Source organism: Anser brachyrhynchus (genome assembly GCF_964034855.1).
Source record: "Anser brachyrhynchus genome assembly, chromosome: 16".
NCBI classification, from domain to species: domain Eukaryota; kingdom Metazoa; phylum Chordata; class Aves; order Anseriformes; family Anatidae; genus Anser; species Anser brachyrhynchus.
Window position 1 is genome coordinate 14,630,370 of NC_137734.1, and position 17,352 is coordinate 14,647,721.

General features: G+C 57.8%; 2 protein-coding genes across 2 annotated transcripts; both read right to left on the reverse strand.

The window, feature by feature from the left end:
- Positions 1–853: 853 nt before the first annotated feature.
- BLCAP (BLCAP apoptosis inducing factor) lies at positions 854–9,085 on the reverse strand. Its single transcript, XM_080557735.1, has 2 exons — positions 8,910–9,085; positions 854–2,568 (listed from the first exon to the last, which is right to left on the reverse strand). The coding sequence occupies exon 2, from the start codon at positions 2,483–2,485 to the stop codon at positions 2,222–2,224; it is 264 nt and encodes an 87-aa protein (XP_080413861.1). The 5' UTR covers positions 2,486–2,568; positions 8,910–9,085; the 3' UTR covers positions 854–2,221.
- Positions 9,086–10,498: 1,413 nt separating this feature from the next.
- PIGT (phosphatidylinositol glycan anchor biosynthesis class T) lies at positions 10,499–16,448 on the reverse strand. The gene is made up of 12 exons (XM_080557740.1): positions 16,247–16,448; positions 15,590–15,767; positions 14,658–14,785; positions 13,868–13,968; positions 13,666–13,752; positions 13,260–13,347; positions 13,080–13,177; positions 12,637–12,802; positions 12,332–12,532; positions 11,630–11,795; positions 11,410–11,493; positions 10,499–11,024 (listed from the first exon to the last, which is right to left on the reverse strand). Exons 1-12 carry the CDS (start codon positions 16,431–16,433, stop codon positions 10,772–10,774), a joined length of 1,737 nt encoding a protein of 578 aa, XP_080413866.1. The 5' UTR covers positions 16,434–16,448; the 3' UTR covers positions 10,499–10,771.
- Positions 16,449–17,352: the final 904 nt, after the last annotated feature.

Here is a 17,352-nt window from a genome sequence, read left to right on the forward strand (position 1 = left end):
AGGACTTATTTAAATTGCAGTAGAGCGCATCTTGGCTCATTAGCAACTAAAATATAGCTTTAAACTGACTGCATTAGCTTAAATAATAAAAAAAAAAAATCCTTTTAGCTTAAATAAATAAAACTTAAATGTTGTTCAGAGTGCAGACAACTGTGTTGCCATAGCTTGCAAATGAGAGGACTTCCTTTTTCCCTTCTATTTTTATTTACACTGTAGCTAGCATGGCAGCTCTTGGGGTTCCCCTCAGCCCCACAGGTGATGGGGCTGCCACCCCTCATCCTGAGGATGTCATGCTTGGGTTTTTTGGATGTGTAAACACTGATATGCCTTGAACGCTTTCCAATTCGGGCTTGGTGTCCAGGGCTCAGGAGCGAGGGTGGACGTGCAGCAGCTGGGTCCCAGCCCAGCCTGCGCCCACGGCAAGGGGACAGCGCTGGGGGGACGCCGCGGGACAGGCTCAGGGGCACGTGCCTGGCTCTCACGGTGCTGGCGTTGGGATTAGCGGGAGTTGGGATTAGCAGGACTTCAGAACACAGCTCTGGGGTTTGGTTCCTTGGTAAGGGAACGGTGAGGATCTGTCACACGAATACAGACACAACCAGAAGCCTCCGCCTGTGCTGTGTGCAAAGCGAGCTTGTTTTAGGGACTGCCTGCACGTTTCTCAGCCTGCCCTGGGTTAGGTTAAACTGGTAATGCAGTCGGTACTGGGAGCTACAGGGCTGACAGGCTCTGCATCCTGCTAGAGACTGGGATTATAGCGCTGGGAACAAAACAATACAGAGCTGCATGATTGCTGGGCTGAGGCATCTGCAATGAGCAGCGAACGCATCATGCTGGGCAGGAGTCCATAGACCAAAGTTTATAAAGCTTTATTAAACATTTTGAACAGCTGTGCAATGAACAAACAATACTCGGGAAGTTTCACAACCTCATAGCTCGAACTTCCTCGGGACAGCAGCAGCCACTTGTGCTGCTCTCCCCTACGGGACTCGTAGACTGAAGTAAGGATGAACAGATGGCGAACGAGAGGGAACCCTTTGACAGTGCAGCGACAGTACTTTGTGTTAACCCCCACGGTTGCTCACAAGCAAACCCTTGCCCCAAGGAAGGCTCCCCCGAGAGCCGCTGCTGCTGCAGGCAGCAATGAGTGCAGAGCTCTCAGCAGCGGCTGTGTAAGAGCAACCCGCTACCACCCAGCCCTGACATCCTTCTGCCAGGGGAGATGGAGGCACCGGGCGCCCCTCTGGCCTCTCCTTCCCCACTGCATAGCACCAGCACCCTCTGTCACCCCTGGCCTGAGAACAGTCACCAAAAGCAGCTGAAGCAGCCACTGCTCCAAGCTACGCCTCCACCTCGGGACCCTCTCCTGCCCTGCCCGCACCCAGCCTTCTGGGCTAGCGGCGAGCTCTGTGGGGTGAGGCTCGTGGCGCCCATGAAAACCCCATGTCTTGCAGCATAGCAGTTTTTTTTATCCCAACAGTCAATACCTCAGTAAACCCTGGAAATCTAGCAGGGGAAGAGGCAGTCTCGGCTGCCTGTGAGGCTTTATAAAAGCAGCAGCACAACTGAGGCTCTCAGGCTATGATCTCGGAGCGTAAGTAGTTCAGAAAGCACTTGGGCAGTGCGCGCATCTCTTTGGCAGGCTGAGCGGGAGGAGATGACTCAACTGCCTCTGGCTCCAGCAGCTTTTTGCCAAGTGCATCTGCGAGCTGTCGAGCTTTCCCTTGATCAGCAAGGTAGGAAGGCTGGCTCCCCACAAACAGAAAGCCGGAGAGGATCCTGTAGCTACTTGAGCAGAATCAGAGGGCCGGGAGCCCCGAGTTAGACCACCGTGGCCTAATGCAGATGAGTGCCACGCAGCTCCGCCACCGTGCAACAGCTGGACAGAGGCCAAACAGCTCTTTCCTCCACCAGCTCTCAGTTAGGAGGGCTGGTGCCCGTTCCCAGTGATATGGGAAGGGGAAAAAGAAAAAAAGATCTCTGCTTCTAAAAAAGCAGGTGGTGCTGCCAGAGTTCACACAGTAAACAAGTCAAATTTCACAGGCAGAGTGGGAGGGCTGGTCAGGAATTTACCACTCTAGTCCACACACACATATCACAGGAAACAGGCTGTTTTTACTCCAGTCACATGCCTAGCACCCCCTCCCCTCCTCCCTAGCCCCCCCTTTTTTTTAAAAAAAGCAAAACCAGAGCTGTCAGCAGACTGGAAGATTATCGTTCTCTAGGTGCCCACGATGCTGGGATCATGAGCTGATTCCGGCAACTGGGATCCTGTGCAGTGATACAAGAAGCAGTTCCCCCAGCAGCTGTAGCAGATGAGGAACAGAGCTGCCAGGAAGACCAAGGCACAAATCGTGCAAGGTTTCCGTTCCAGGAGGAAACTGAGCAGGTAGAAGCCCATGAACATTGAGTGACTGAACCACAGCGCTGGGTTGAGGGGCTTGGGTATGAGCAGGACAGGCAGCAGCCACTGAAGGCAGTACATGGTGTCCGGCTGGCCGGGGCCCTGTGGCAACAGCAGTCAGATGCGCTCCCAACAGTCTTCAGCAGCTCCTCCCGTGGGCTGTTCTGTAGGGATGTAAAATGTCAGACCGTCAGAGATGCTCAGCAAACAGACCAACAGCAGTTCTTCCACAGTTCACACATTCCCAAGCATCAGATGCTGGTGCTCAGACCCCTAATGCTAAATTCTGGGGACTCGGAGCTGGTGTCAACTTCCCTGCTTCCTGAGGGAGAAGCTGGGGACGCGACTACCTATTGCTGATACAGCAGTGTGTGCCCCGCGTGCTTTGTTTCTCGGGCTCTCACCCTGGCTAACGGTCCTGAGACCCTTTTCTTTATAGTGCAGGAAAAGAAAGGTGGAGGGGGGAGCAACAGAAAAGGAAACAAGCTGCCTTCCCACACGTGTGCTTCTACAAGGCTGTCCAAAGTCTTGAGTGATGGTATAAACGTGCAACTGAGAGGTAAACTCACAGGTGGTACAAAGGAAGAAGTGGAAGACAAAAATGGCTGGTTCAGTGTTCAGCCACGCTTCTAGGAAGCGTTAAGCACACAAACTGCCTCCTCCCCAGGCACAGACCCACTGCGGTCTGCCAGTGGGACAGAAAAAAATCTGAACTCCACCCGTAGCTGCCCGGGGGAGCCCCGACAGCGTCCATGCTGCTGAACAAAGGAGAGGACAGTCCCTGCTTAAGGGATTTACAATCCTTGCCAATCAGCTAAAGGCAGATAAGACAAAGCATGCGAATGGATCAAAGGGGGGGGACAGTCTCAAAACGGCAATTTTCATGAGTGCTGTAAACACAGGATTTCCTTACTTGGATTATTGCAAAACCCTGTGGAAGCAGCGAGCTTCAAGGGCTTCTCTGACCAGGGATGGCAGCGCACTAGAGGTCCAGAAAATACCCTTCTATCTTTAGCAACTAGATCAACTACACTGTGGTTTTTTCTAAGCCAAACATCTTCAAGTATTTTAGAGGGTTTTAAAAATAATAAATGCCTTACAGGTGTTGAAAGAGGGCAGAAGAATGGAGTTTAGCAGTCTGGGATAGCAATAGCCGGTCAGGCTAGGAGATGTCAGTATCGTTGGGGAGAATAACTGATAAGACTTCCCTCAGTTTGTGGAACAACTCCTAGCTTGCTGCCCCAAAAAGGCAAAAGCACACAGGGGAATGCTGCAAGAGGGACCAGCTTGGAAAGTGTCCCCTCCTCCCCTGCTGTCCTGCAGCACATCATGGGGACACGCGGCTGCTAGCCAAGACACAGGAAGACGGGCAGGAGGACAGCCCCAGCCTTGCAAAACGCCACAGCCTCACCCCAGCTAACCACAGCCTGGCCAGGACAGCTCTTTTTGCAGCGATCCTTTTATCTGAAAATACTCATCTGCGAGGTATGCTGTCAGAAGGACGAAGGGCTGAGCTGAGCCTGTTCGGATTAGGACTGGGGGGCGGGAAGGTTAGTAGGATGAAGGAGTGAGAAAGTAAACAAACAGCACATTCCTCCGGCTCCTGCTGGCAGGAGAAGGGATTTCCTGGCTAAGGGGGAGAGAAGGAGGGACTGAACAGAAAGGCCAAGAGAAAACCACAAACGGTTCCCTTCCAGAAAACCACCGAGGTCAGGCCCGTGTCTCACAGCTCGGTAAGCTCCCTGGTACCCACCAGCTCTGGTGTCGGGAGCAGGAAGCACGCTGCCGCCGCTGTGTTCCTAGCAGCAGGATCTATCTTAATGTTAGTGAAAGAGAATGCAGGCCAAAAGCTCCACCAGGGCAAACAGATTAAGAGTATTTGGGGAGAGTATGTTGTGTTGGCTGTCCTGCAAGAGAGTGTTCTCCAGCAGAGAGGACAGCTGGGGTTCAATTAGGCAGCCAGAGGAATAAGGAAGTTATTTTACACAGCAATACGGCTGAAGTTAAAGGAATAAAATCCCAGTGTTAATCCCATCTCATGCAGCTCACATCTTTAAGGGCAAGTCTTGAGTTTCCCTCATCTGTGAACAGATGATTTAGGAATAATGATCGCTCACTCCACAGCCAAACATGCTGTCTGCTAGCCTCTGTGCATCACCGACCCGTTTCTGGAGTACGGGTGCTGCTGAAGCATTAGGTAACTTCTCCAAGGGGAAGTATTCAGAGAAAAGATTTAACAGATACGGAATTGAACCACTCCCCCCAATCTCTTAGTTCCTGTCCTGCTTAGGCAAAGATGACACGGCGCTGAATACAACCAGGCTGTACTAAATCAGCGGTGTGGCCAGCTTAATCCTTCTGAGTGTTCTCTACTTGACGTTTCCTGTAGCCTCCCTCCCAGGTGCCTTAAACACTGTGCAGGGCAAAGCACTACATAAACATCGCAAACGCTGCGGCTAAATCCAGCCCTGACATCATGTCAGCTCGGCTCCTCTTGCTGCACTTGTGCTGCAGTCTTCAGGTCACCCACTCCTAAAGCCTTAGTGTTAAGTGCCTACAGACAACTGCTCCGGGCTCTCTGTCTCCGCAGTAAAGGATGGGTAAGAAAATCAGCCTAAGACAACGTGCTTGGCATTAGAGTACAAACTCTGGAATCTTCTAGGCCTGTTGTCATAAATACCTCAGATGTAGCAGTGCTACAACTACTGAGCCTTCAGCTCCCAAACTGTGCAGTTGATTACATTTCATGAGTGTAATTAAAACTCGGGACAGCTGCACTGAACTCCACGGCCTGGCCTTCTCATCACGGCACAGACTCCTTCCTACAAACACCGCTCTCAGAACAAGTTACCCATTTTTAAATATTGGTATTTTCTGGAGGAGCCAGTTGCTCGTGGCAATCAATAAAACCACTCTGCAGAATAAGGAAACATTTAATAGTGGTTATTTTTACTGTGAAGTTTCTATGGCAGTGCCCTTCATTCTGCAAACCTCTCAGACTTCTAACAAACGCAGATGTTTGAACAGTTAAGTCTTGTATCTGTAGTAAGCTCCATTTTCCTCTGCCCCTTAACTACCCACCAGTTAAAGGCTGAAAACCTGTTGCCTGTGTGATCTGGCAGATCTTAGATAAGGTAACCTCTGCTTGGGAATCCTGCAGCTCTGTGTTCCTCAAGATGCGTTCTCTTCCTTGCTCTTTGCTGGAGATCCCTTTATGCAGCTGGCAATGAGTGTTCTCTTTCCGAGCTCTTGATCCTCACGCCGCAGAGGCCTTCCTACGGCGAAGCCGTGTCTCCCACGGTCAGCCCTTTAGGGAAATATCACTCTCCTTAGTGCCCGGGATAGGAAGTCCCTTCCTGAAGCTGTAATAACGTGCAGCTTTGCCTAGATGCTCGAGCAATAATCTGCAGGTGAAACTTGCAAATGAGACGTTCCTCCCTCGTTTCCTTTGTCCCCTCCTCGTGATCCAAGCAAAAGATTACCCTGTGTCCCGGAGCCAGCAACTACCTGTCAGCCAGCAGCACCTCCGCGAGCTCCCTGTTTCACAACCGCATCCTGCTTTTCCCCAACCAGTTGCTCCTGTTCTCCCCTGCCGATCTGACTCATCCTGTTCCTCAGCCGGCCTGCTGTCCCGCTCCCCTCAGGAGTGCTCGAGTCATCTGACTTGGCAGCCGCTCGTGTTTACCAGCCAGTTCCTCTCCGTCGCACCACCGCTGCCTCCTCTCGCTCCTCCGCAGCTACTCGGCCACTCCAAAGGTGCTCGGAGCCCCCTCGGCAGCGGAGCACGTGCTGCTCCCGCTGTCCTGCCCGCAGCCAGCGCTCTGCAGCTCCCCTCTGATCTCCCCGCGCTGCCGGAGCCTCCCTGCCAGCTCCTGCAGGCAGGGGAGCAGCGTGGGGAGTTCCCTGCACGCCCCGGCAGTAAGCGAACAGCAGTGCTCTTCCACACGCCTATTAATCGGTTCCCACCGTGCCCACGGTCCTTCCGCCTCCCTCCCGAGACCGTTCAGAAGCAGCAGGTGGGACTGGCATGCGATCGCGGGGAGGGTTTCCAAACTCCCCCGCAGGCGTAGCGGCACACCTTTCCCACCCAGAAACAAAACTTTAATTAGGACAAGTCAAAAGCGGGGAGCCCGGCACAGGTCTCGCGTTTCGCAATGGCTCGTTCACCTTTACAACACGTCCATCTGAGCAGCCAGCAAGCTGTCCCTTGGTATTCTCCGAGCCAGGTCAGCACTCAGAAGGATGAGAAGTGCTCGCACACCACAGGCTCGCCGCATCAGGATGCCAACACCAAGTTTATATGTTTCTCAAGAATGCCCCAAGTCCTTAACAATCCATTTGCCCTGACAGGACAGAATAATCAGCTGGCTTTCACTAATCACTCAGAGGTACTTAAAAGGTAAGCTTGTTCAGACCTCAGAGGCAGCTGTTAAGCCAGTGGCGTCCCCGAGGAAGGCAAAACTTGCACATGCTACACAAACCGGCCACCCAGAGTCGCAACAGAAGGCTGAACAACTCCTTTTTGTGTGTGGTGATGCCAATCTCCCCCTCTCCCAGAAGCCCAAGTTCCTGCTTGGGAGTTAAAAGCCACTTGCCTAGACAAAAATCTCTCAAGTTAAATAGCGCGGTGTACTTACAGCGTGCCTCGGGGCCTTGCACCCGGTTTCTTATGTATAAGGCTTGCCTATGCCATAGTTTGCTTAAAACAGTTTAAATCAAGGACCTTGTCAGAGCCACAGAGCTCTCTGTGTGGGCAGAGCTTCCTGCTGCCTGCGTGTGCTTGAAGCCAACTCTCAAATACTGCGTAGTGTCCAAAATAGCTGCTAAACACACAACATCCAAAGCACTGGGGGAAAAAAAGAGGTGAAAGAGCTATCAAGTGACAAGGGTGTTTGGTTGGTTTTTTTTTTTGCCTTTTTAGCTACAAAAAACATCGGTGCACTAGCTTTCTAGGTGCCAGCCCTCAAAAAAACCAAAACCACAAACGAAACAACTAAGGACCATAACTGTTCAAACTTTTAAGTCTTATTTGCAGTAACAGGGTTTTAACTTCAGCTTTTATTTTAGTCATTGCCACTATTTTCTGCGTTTTTTTTTTTAAAGAGGCTTATTCTGCCAGAGTGACTCAGCTGGAAAAAGTGAGCCTCCAACTTTTGGCAAAGGCTTTATGCCATTCTTTGATAAGTTCATGCCTTGGAACGCTTGATGGAGACTCAGAAATGGTGCAATACAGTTGCAAACCCTTTCCAAAAGGGCAGCAATTCCTTGACTAATCAAGCCCCGGGGGTTACAAAGTGTTTTGGTTTCTCAAGCTAGGGACAATCCAGAGCAACACTCCTTCCATGAAAAGCGGAGGCGTTCTGTGGAACCACTCTTTACCATTTTCACAGCTGCTCTCTGAGCTGTGTTACTCCGACTGGGGAATCGATCAGCTGGTCTCCAGAGTCAGCACAGCGTCCTGCCCCGTTTGGATTACTGCACGCTCGGCACCAGAGCCGACGAACCTCTGTCTGTGAGCGAGAGGGCAGCGGCACTACCTGTGTTTCTCAGATGTAAATCCCAGGAGCAGAGCCTTAAGTCAGTCAGCTCTACAGCACAAAGACGTAAACACTGACAGCTGTCCTATGGAGTGTCGCTCTTTTCCTTTGTACTAATTTCTTAATTCTCAGTGGCCCTCATTTTTCACCCCTGCCCTTCGCATAACTGGCAGGGACTGCAAATTACAGACCCGTTCCAAGTTCTCTGAAAAAATGTTTTGAGCTTTAATTTGGATCTCTTACTACCTTTCCTGTTGTTGTGTTCATGCTGAGTTAGCGTGAGTACAGCCTGACAAAGCCCAGGTTTCTGCCTGTCAAGCAGAGGCAAAACAAATGACTGGTTAGGGTTTTGGGGTTGTGACATACGGGTTGGAAAAGCAGGAGGTATTCCGAAGTGACAGTGTTTGTAAAATTGGTTATGCTTTGGGCTAACGGAGTTCAGGGTATTGTAGACTGCACCTGAGGGCCTCCTATGTAACACCGTGCCGTACCTACGCGCTCGTGACGCCGCTCCGCAGCCGGCTCAGGGTCCTGCGGCGGGGCCCTGCTGCCTGCCGGCCACGGGGGTGGCCGGGGGCTGCTCCCGGTGGCGGTGCGAGGTGCGAGCCTCCGGGGGGGAGAGAGGCCGGGGGGACAAGGCCAGGAGTTACGTGGTGGCGGTGAGCCGAGCGCACTGCCCTGGCTGTGGCCAGAAATGGGCCGGGTTAGGGCCGTGGCACCCCAAACATGCTGGTTTGGGGCCGTGGCACCCCCTATGTGCTGGTTTAGGGCCGTGGTACCCCAAATGGGCCGGTCTATGGCCGTGGCGCCCCAAACGTGCCGGGTTAGGGCCGTGGCGCCCCAAACGTGCCGGGTCAGGGCCGTGACTCCCCCAGCCCGGCTCAGCCGCCCCCCCCCCCCCAGACGGCCCCGCACGGCGCCCCCCGGGGCTCGGCGCCGCTCAGCCCCCCCCTCAGCCCCGTACTCACGGCGCGGCGCCTCCTTCCTCCTCCTCCTCCTCCTCAGGCCGCCGGGCCGGGCCGCCCGCGCACGCCGCGCCCCGCGGAGGGCCGAGGCCGGAGGAGCGCCGGGAGCCGCCTCAGAGCCCGCCGGGCCCCGCCGCCCCCCGCCCGCCCTGCCCGGCCCCGGCAGCGGGGCCGCTCCGTCCGGCGGGGCGCGCACTGCGCCTGCGCGGCCACGGCCCGACCGGGAAGGGGGGGGGAGCGCGCCTGCGCGGCCCCGGCGGATGGGGAAGGGGCAGTGCGCGTGCGCGGGGCGTGCGCGGCGGCGCCAGGCGGGAGCGCGCCTGGGCTGGGTGGCCTGGGGGGGGGGGCGGGGTATGGGGTAAGGGGGTGGGGGGGGTATGGGGGATATGGGGCATGGGGGTGTGGGGTATGGGGGCTATGGGGTATGGGGGTGCGGGGGGCTATGGGGGGGTTTGGGATCGCTGTAGGGCAGCGGGCGGCTCGGGGAGGCTGCGGCTGTCCCTGGGAGCGTGGGGGGGTCCTGGGGGCTGTGTCCGCACAGCTCCTGCTTGGGTTCACTGAGGCGCAGAGGCCGGAACAGCCCTCCCAGGTCACCCAGCCTGACCGTTGGCCCGACCGTCCTCCTGCCGCCGCCACCCGCTGACCCGCGTCCCCAGGCACCGCGTCCACCCTGTCCCCTGAACGCCCCCAGGGACGGCGTCGCCACCACCGCCCTGGGCAACCCATCCCAACGCCCGACCGCTCTTTCTGAGCAGAAATGTCTCCTCGTTTCCAACCTGAGCCTCCCCCGGCACAACCTGAGGCCCTTCCCTCTGGTCCTGTCACCGGTTACCTGCGAGAAGAGGCTGACCCCCAGCTCCCCACAGCTTCCTTTCGGGCAGCTGCTGAGAGCAATTCAGCGCAATATTGCTCCTGCTGAGGTTCTTGCGCTTCGTTCACCTGCTTGCGGTCGGCTCCCTGTTCCTATCACAAAAGCCATACCTAAGGTGCTAAGGGTGTACCCCTGAAATGGAACCCAGCGTGCAACCAGCAGCAAAGCCATCCCGAGCAGCGCCTTAAACTGTGCCCCCTGCTCCTGTGCTCCCAGCCCAGTGCTGGGGGGCTGCTGAGCCCAGGCTCCTCGAGGCTTTGGGGACGCCATGTGGTGCAGACAGGCAGAAATACATGGCAGAGGCAGAGCTTCGGGGGAAAGGATGGAGGATCTCGAGTTGCTGCGCAGGGTAAGCAGGTGGAGGGGTTTCAAAACACTGCGCAAGGAAGCTCTGCTCCTGGCTTCTTTATAAAAGGAAATAACCTCCTGGTATGAAAGAGGGGACAAGCAGATAGTCCATGGACCAAGTCTGGAGGTTAATTTGCAAACTGGCTCAAATGTGCTGGAGTCTGGAACGAGGGCGGTGCAATGTGGCAACTGTGGAATTGCGATGGCAGAGCAGATGAAACCATTCCTGCAGTGCAGATCATGCCCCTTCCCCCTAGACTGTCTGCATCTTCCCCTAGCCGACCACGGAAGTCTGCTAGACACTTAGCAGTGTCTTACGGGATCAGCTCTGCCTGTGGGGTCGGGAAAGCAAAAACAACGAGCAGCACAAATGTACAAAACAGCTCAAGTTTACTTCCAGCATTGTTCCCGGTAAATAAGTTACCCCTCACCCAAACAGACAACTTGCACATTTCCTAATCCTGTGTGAATGCAGTTCAGGAGTTACTGCGCTTAGAGCCCTTTTCCATCTTAATTACGGAAGCAATCTCTCAGCTTGTAGGACCCAGGAGAGATGGAGGTAGCAGCTCTCTGCTCCCCGGGTCTCCCCACAGAGCTCTGGGCTTCCACCGAGCCCCGTGTCCAGCGCCGGCGGCCCTGGTTGCCCTCAGAGGGGCGGCACGCCCCTGAACTTACGGATGATGTTAGCCAGCCGCTTGGCCAGCCCTCCCCGGCTTGGCTCTTCCACGTGAAAGGTTCTGGTCAGCAGGTTGTAGAAGGAGCCGTAGCACACTGCCACCACGGTGCAGGTCAGGCAGATGACGTTATACGGCATGCTGAAGTCTGGCGTCGGCAAGTTCACCAGCAGTGGCTCCGTGTAGAGGCGCACGAAATAGCTGGAGCCATCGGAGGAAGGGAAGCTGGAGAGGGGAAGCAGGAAGGTTAGCATCACCCTGCACAAGGCCACCGCTTCATGCTGACCAGCGCTGGAGCTGGGTGGCCTCTGGAGGTGCTCACAGCCCCTTAGGGGTCGGGCTCTCCCCAGGACCTCCAAATCTCAGAGGAGACCATGGAAGAGGCTGCGGGGACTCACACCACCAGCCGTCCCTTGTAGTCACCTCCCTGCCAGCAGCCCCCCCTCGAAAGGGCCCCTGGGCTGCTGTTCCTGACACATCAAGAACATCCCGCAGCAGCTCCCCAGGGACCCACGAGGTTTGTAGGCTGGTGAGGACCAGATAGGATAACCGCAACCAGCCCACACGTGCTGCAGCACAGCCCCTCTCTCCAGCAGACAGGAACACTCACAGCGAGGCGAAGAGCGGGCTCTCCTCCACGTCCACGTCCTTCATTGCAACGACGCTGGGCACCAGGGCACTAAGCACGGATGGACTGAGGGGACAAAGGACGCGCTAGTGTCAGTCCTGCCAGCACAGGGACAGCACAAGCTCTTCCCAGCCCCAGAGACCTGGGTAGCCAGTCCTACACAAAGCCCAGAAGGGGACGAGGAGCTGTGGTATGTCTTTACCTGACGTAAAATCCGTGATTCGGGTCAGGCGTGTACTCTGTCCACTTCAACAAGGCTCTCTCAAACTGGATTGTAATCTTGGTGACAGAGTTGGCTGGAAGCTGGATCAGCATTTCCAGTAGGTGAGGCCGTTTGCGGTCCTGGGCTGGCTGGTAGTGGATATAACCTAGCCCCAAAGACACCCGTCAGTGGCACGGGAGTGGCACTTGTGCAGCCTCACGTTGCCTAGAGATCTCACTAGGTGGGTGATCTTGCTTCTACTCTCCTGGGAAACGTTTTCGGGGCAAGTGAAGACGTAACAAGTAATAAAAAGCATGCGTTAAAGCTAAATCTGGCTGATCTTTAGCACTGATGACCCACAAAAGTTAGGTGTTGATAAGAAAAGGTAAAAATGTAAAATGTCATCCACTCATCAGGTTTACATCGAGGTTCCTTAACTACAAAAAAATCAATTTCCTTTGCTTTGGATTCTTGCTGGGTTATGAAACACTGCCCAAGGGACTCTTAGAGAACAGACTTAATAAAGCCTCATCTGCGGCCAGTGCTGAACCGAAGGCTGGGAAAACATCCTAAGATGTTTTGTTTCCCAGTCCTGTTCCCCAGTTATCGCTGGGGCTCAAGGGAGGGACTAAACCGTCTCTGGAATGAGCTGCTTGTGCCAAGGGACTCGGATGGCATGCGCTGCTGGGAGGATCTACTCACTTGGCTTGTTTTCCTTGCCCTTAGTGATGACAGTCAGGGTGTGCACGTAGAGCCGCAGATACCACGGCACAGTCTCCAGCAGGACCACAGGGAAAGCCCGGTAGGGGTGAGTGTTGTGGACGAGAGTGCTGATTTCGCCAGTCTGCAGCCCGTAGCCACTTACGTAGCGCTGGGCGTGGAGTACGGGTGTTGACAGTTCCTCTGCGAAAGGGAAAAAGAAACAGGAATCAGAGGCTGCCGCCAGGTGCTTTTGGGCCCGGAGCCTGGACCAACAGTGCAGGGGGAGCAGCGCTCTGGTCACTCACGGCTGTCTTGGGGCCGCTTCCACTTCAGCTGCACGTTGAGGCTGCGGGAGGAATTGAAGAGTGAGGGGCTGAGCAGGTCGTAGACCGCATAGGTTCTCTTGTCTCCCTGGACAACAGCTTCGTGCACAGATGTTGGAGTGGGGGTCACTTCCAGGAACTCTTTTTCCTGAGAAAGCAAGTGGGCCATGAAAAGGAACGTGCCTCTTGAAGTAACTGGCAAAGCCCCTCTCAGAAGCAGCCAGCTCGGCACGCTTGCTGACACTGCCACGCTCATCCTGAGCACTTCTGAGCAGCCCTGCTCCGAGGAAGGAGACCGCTGCAGCCCTGCAGCAGCCCTGGAGGCCTCCAGGACCTGTCTGTGCGAGTGTGGAGGCAACGATGCTCCACAGCCACGTGAAGTGACCGAACAGGGAGCAGGGTGCCTGTAAGTCCAGGAGCGTTACCTCGTTCTTAGGGGAGATGTCAACGTAGACCTTGCTCTCCGACGCCAGAGGACACGCGTCAGTAAGAGTGCGAGAGAACATCTTAAACAAGGACCAGTCTGCGGGAAGCAAAGTCAGTGACAGCAGCGTGAGGCGGGCTGGGGGCACGCGGGGGCCACAGCGCGCTGGTGCTGCGCTTACCTTTCTTTCCTTGGCCGCTGGTAAAGCTGTCAAAGACCACAGTGAGGGTCTGCCTGAGCTCCCAGGAAACAGCCAGGCAGGAAGCATCCTGGGGAAGAGAAAGAGGTGGCTCTGATCACACCTTCCACAAGGGCAAGACAGCAGGAGAGAGCTCGAACTACAGCAGGACTGCAAGAGTCCCAGTGAGACACCGAAGCCACTGCACAGGAACTGGGTCATCTTGCAGGTCACTGCAAGGAGGGTTCCAGTGTTCTCTTGGGGGTGTTAAAGCTGTCTAGAACAGAGCCCTGGGGAAAGCTTCCGAACATCGAGCCTCTCCTCCACGCCTAAAGCACTGGGCTGCCAGGAGACGCCCGGCTGCTGAAGGAGGGAGGCACAGGAGGGAGCCACTGAGCCCGACACTCACCCGGCAGATGGGGCGGATGTGCACTGCCTGCGAGTGGTAGCTGCTGTGGAACAGCCGCTCAGCCTTGAGCAGCACGGCCAGGCCGGCCTGCGGGGACAGGAAGGAAAACTTGGTCCACAATTTGCTCCCTGCAAGGCCACGAGGCTTCCCGGTGTACATTGCTGGACTGCCCCCAGCTCCCCAGAGCAGGGCTCGCCGTTACCTTTGAGCCACACGGCAGCAGCTTCTTCCAGGGCGTGAGGTTCTCTGTGCAGACGACCTCCCGGGGCAGGACAGCGTACCGCAGCAGCCGGTGATCCGTCCCTGGGCAGGGAGGCAGAGGGTTAACAGCAGGCACGAGAACAGCAGACCTGCTCCGTCCTCCGGTGCAGTCCAGAGCCCAACACGCTCTGAATACGCCCGAAGTGCCACAAACTCCTTCAGGAATAGGTCCTACTCTTGTCAGAGTGATTTGGAAAGACTAGGTAAGGGTAGCTCTCGGCAGGTTTTTTTTCCTGAGTGCCTTAAATCCTGCGGTTCTCGCTCTCTGTTTTGTAAAAGCGCTTTTCAGAGAGGCAGCTGAGGGCCTGGGAGCATCTGCCACGTGCTGCTTGCGGCTTTCCTCTGTTCAAGTGTAAGTCTCATCCGCAGGGAGAGGAAATGATGCCAACAGGTTACCAACCCCCGCTGTCCGTGCCCTTGTGTTCCGACACCTGCTGCTGCAGCTGGCAGCGCTGTCAGCTGGCAGGGAACCCAGTGGGAACGCTTTCTCTCCCGCCCCTCTGGGGCGAGCTAGCAGAGCAGCAGCCTCTGCGGTGTTTATTCTGGGACACCGGATTTCCCCTTCTAGGGCTATCTCATCACAGCGACTTGCGAGCTCAGGAACAAACGCTGCCAGAGCAGGAGTCCTGGCAGGGCCCGCACACGGACTCCCCCCGGTGTCACGGGGCAGAGCTCAAGCCAGGGACAAGGAACATGACGCCAGCCCTCAGGCACGTGCGGGTCGGGCTCACCGTTAGCTAAGCCCAGGGGTTTGAAGGACGCTGTCGGAGTGACCGTGTTGGTGGAGTCAATGAAGTTCAGAGAAGCGCAGAAGATTCCCGAGAGGATGTTACTCAGCTCCTTCCAGGCTTTGTCAACGCTGTGGGAACAGACATCACATCACAGACGCCTCAGCAGCTCGGGATAACAGGTGGCAAGTCAGCACCGTCCAACAACTACGCTGCGCTGACCGTGCCGGCTTTCAGGAGCTCACAGCCAGCGGCCGGTGGTCGCTCACTCTCTGACCCTCTTCATGTTTTATGCTAACCCGTGGGATCTGGGCAACGTTTACTGCAGGGGCGGTCCCCGGGCGCAGCCGGTCAGCGAGGAGGCAGGCTGGGGGGGCAGGCGGGGGGCGATGGGGCACCTTCGTGCAGCTCCAAGCGCTGACCGGGCAGCGGGGCCCCGCGCAGGCCCCTTGTGGGGTGGAGGCAGCTCCGCAAACCCACGCCGAGCCGCTGGGCTGAGCCAGAGGAAACGTGCGACAGGGACCGGTGGCAGATACGGGACGGGAGTCAAAGGAAGCGAGTCATGGACGAGAGCTCAAGCTGTAACTCCACGCCACGGCAAGGGGGCTGTCAGCACAGAGCCCCGTGAGGGAATTCCTCATCCCTTTAGCGAACTTGAGCTTTCTCCCTCTGTGCCACTCTGCCCTTTGTGCCTTTTTGGCCGCGGCCCCTGCTGTCACGGGCTCATTATCCCGCCGGACATTGCCAAACCCCTTCCAGCTCCAGGCGGGCCCCAGTGCACGAGGCCTTTGGTGAGGAAGGCCCCGGGGAGGGGACAGACGTGCTGCCGGCCGCCCTGCCCCGCCTCCCGCAGCCCCCGCTTCCCACCCGGCGTGGCCTGCGACCCCAGGCGCCTGGCGGTGCCGCGGTTGTGGCGTCGCCGTGCGGGTACCTACTCGGGGACGGTGTCCTGGAACCAGACCCAGAGCTCGGCGCCGGCGGGGGCGCCCAGGGGCGGCTGCCCCCAGCTCCGGGTGCGCCAGAAGCCCTGCGTGAGGGCGAGGTGCAGCTCCCGCACGCCCTGCGCCGCCACCAGCTGCCCCAGCGCCTTCGGGAAGAGCCTGTAGTGAGAGACTGCGCGAGGCGTCAGTGCCGGCCGCCATGCCCCCGCCTGCTTGCATCGTCACCCCCAGCCTGCTGACATCATCGTGCCCAGCCTGCTCGCGTCATCGTCCCCGGCCTGCTGATGTCATCGTGCCCTGGTCTGCTGACATCATCGCTCCCGGCCTGCTGACGTCACGGCGTCCCCACGCCCTGCGGTGCCCGCTGCCCCCTCCCCACCGCCGCCGGGGCCCCGCCGAGGTCCCCGTGCTGCGCCCTGCCCCCGGCGGTGTCAGCGCCCGCTGCCGTGACGTCACGCGCAGCCTGCTGACGTCACGGCACGCGGACTCCCCCCCCGCGGTGACGTCACCACCCCCCCGTTGTCACCCGCCCCGCTCGCGTCATCGTCGCGCCCCCGTGACGTCACGCCCCCGCTGGCCCCGCCCCGCTCCCCACGTCCCTCGCCCCGCTCCCGTGACGTCACACCCCCCCCGTGACGTCACGGCGCCTACCGGCCCCCCGGCGCAGGTCGGCGTCCCACCGCGTGCGGAACTGGAAGGCGGCGGCCACGTCCCCCGCGGGCAGCGGCCGCAGCAGCAGCTCCTCCCGCAGCGTCGCCCCCGGCCCCGCCGCCGCCCCCGGCCCCGCCGCCCCCAGCAGCAGCAGCAGCAGCAGCGGCAGCAGCGGCCCCGCCGCCATCACGGCGGCCCCGGCCCCAGCGCTTCCGCTTCCGGCCCGCGGCGGCCGCTTCCGCCGTTGCCACGGAGACGCGGCGGGGCCCGGCCCGGCCGTGGCGGCCTCGGGCCTGGGGGCGGGGGGGGGGGGGAAGGGGGCCGGGGCCCGCCCCGCGGGGAGAGCCGAGGGAGCCCCGGCGGGCTCCGTGCCGGAGCGGTGCTCGGCCCGCGGGGCGGCCCCTCAGGGGGCCTGCTGGGGCCTGCTGCGAGCGGGGGCTCTGCGAGGGCCCTGCTGTGTCCCAGGGAGGTCCCCGTGTCCCGGCCCCGTCCTCGTGTCCCGACCTCGTCTTCGTGTCCCGAGGCCCGTCCCCATGTCCCAGGGCCTGTCCTCGTGAACGGGCTGCCCAGGGAAGTGGTTGAGTCGCCATCCCTGGGGGTCTTTAAAAGGCGTTTAGATGTAGAGCTCAGTGATATGGTTTAGTGGTTGACTTGTTGGTGTTAGGTCAGAGGTTGGACTGGGTGACCTTGGGGGTCTCTTCCAACCCAGGTGATTCTGTGATTCTGTGCCCTAACACTGCCCTCGTGGCTCAGCCCTGTCCCTGCGTCCCAGACCTTTCCTCGTGTCCCGGGCCTGTCCGCAACAGCTTCCTCTTCCCAGACTGCCCCTCCGCTTTCTGGTCCCCCTCACTCCCTGACGTGCTCTCTCCAGAGGCAGCAGCGATCTTCAGACAGGGATCCGGCTGGATGCACGCTGCCTTCATCAGCCGCCAGCAAGATGGGGGCACCCCAAGGAAGGTCACGCCGGGACAGTGCTGGGACAAGGACATGATCGAGCTCACCGCTCCTCTTACCCCAGAGACCCAGCAGCCTCCGTGCATGACTGCCTGGTGCAGGAGGGATCATGGCAAGCAGGTCCAAGCACCCCTGGGAAGCAGCTGGGTGCA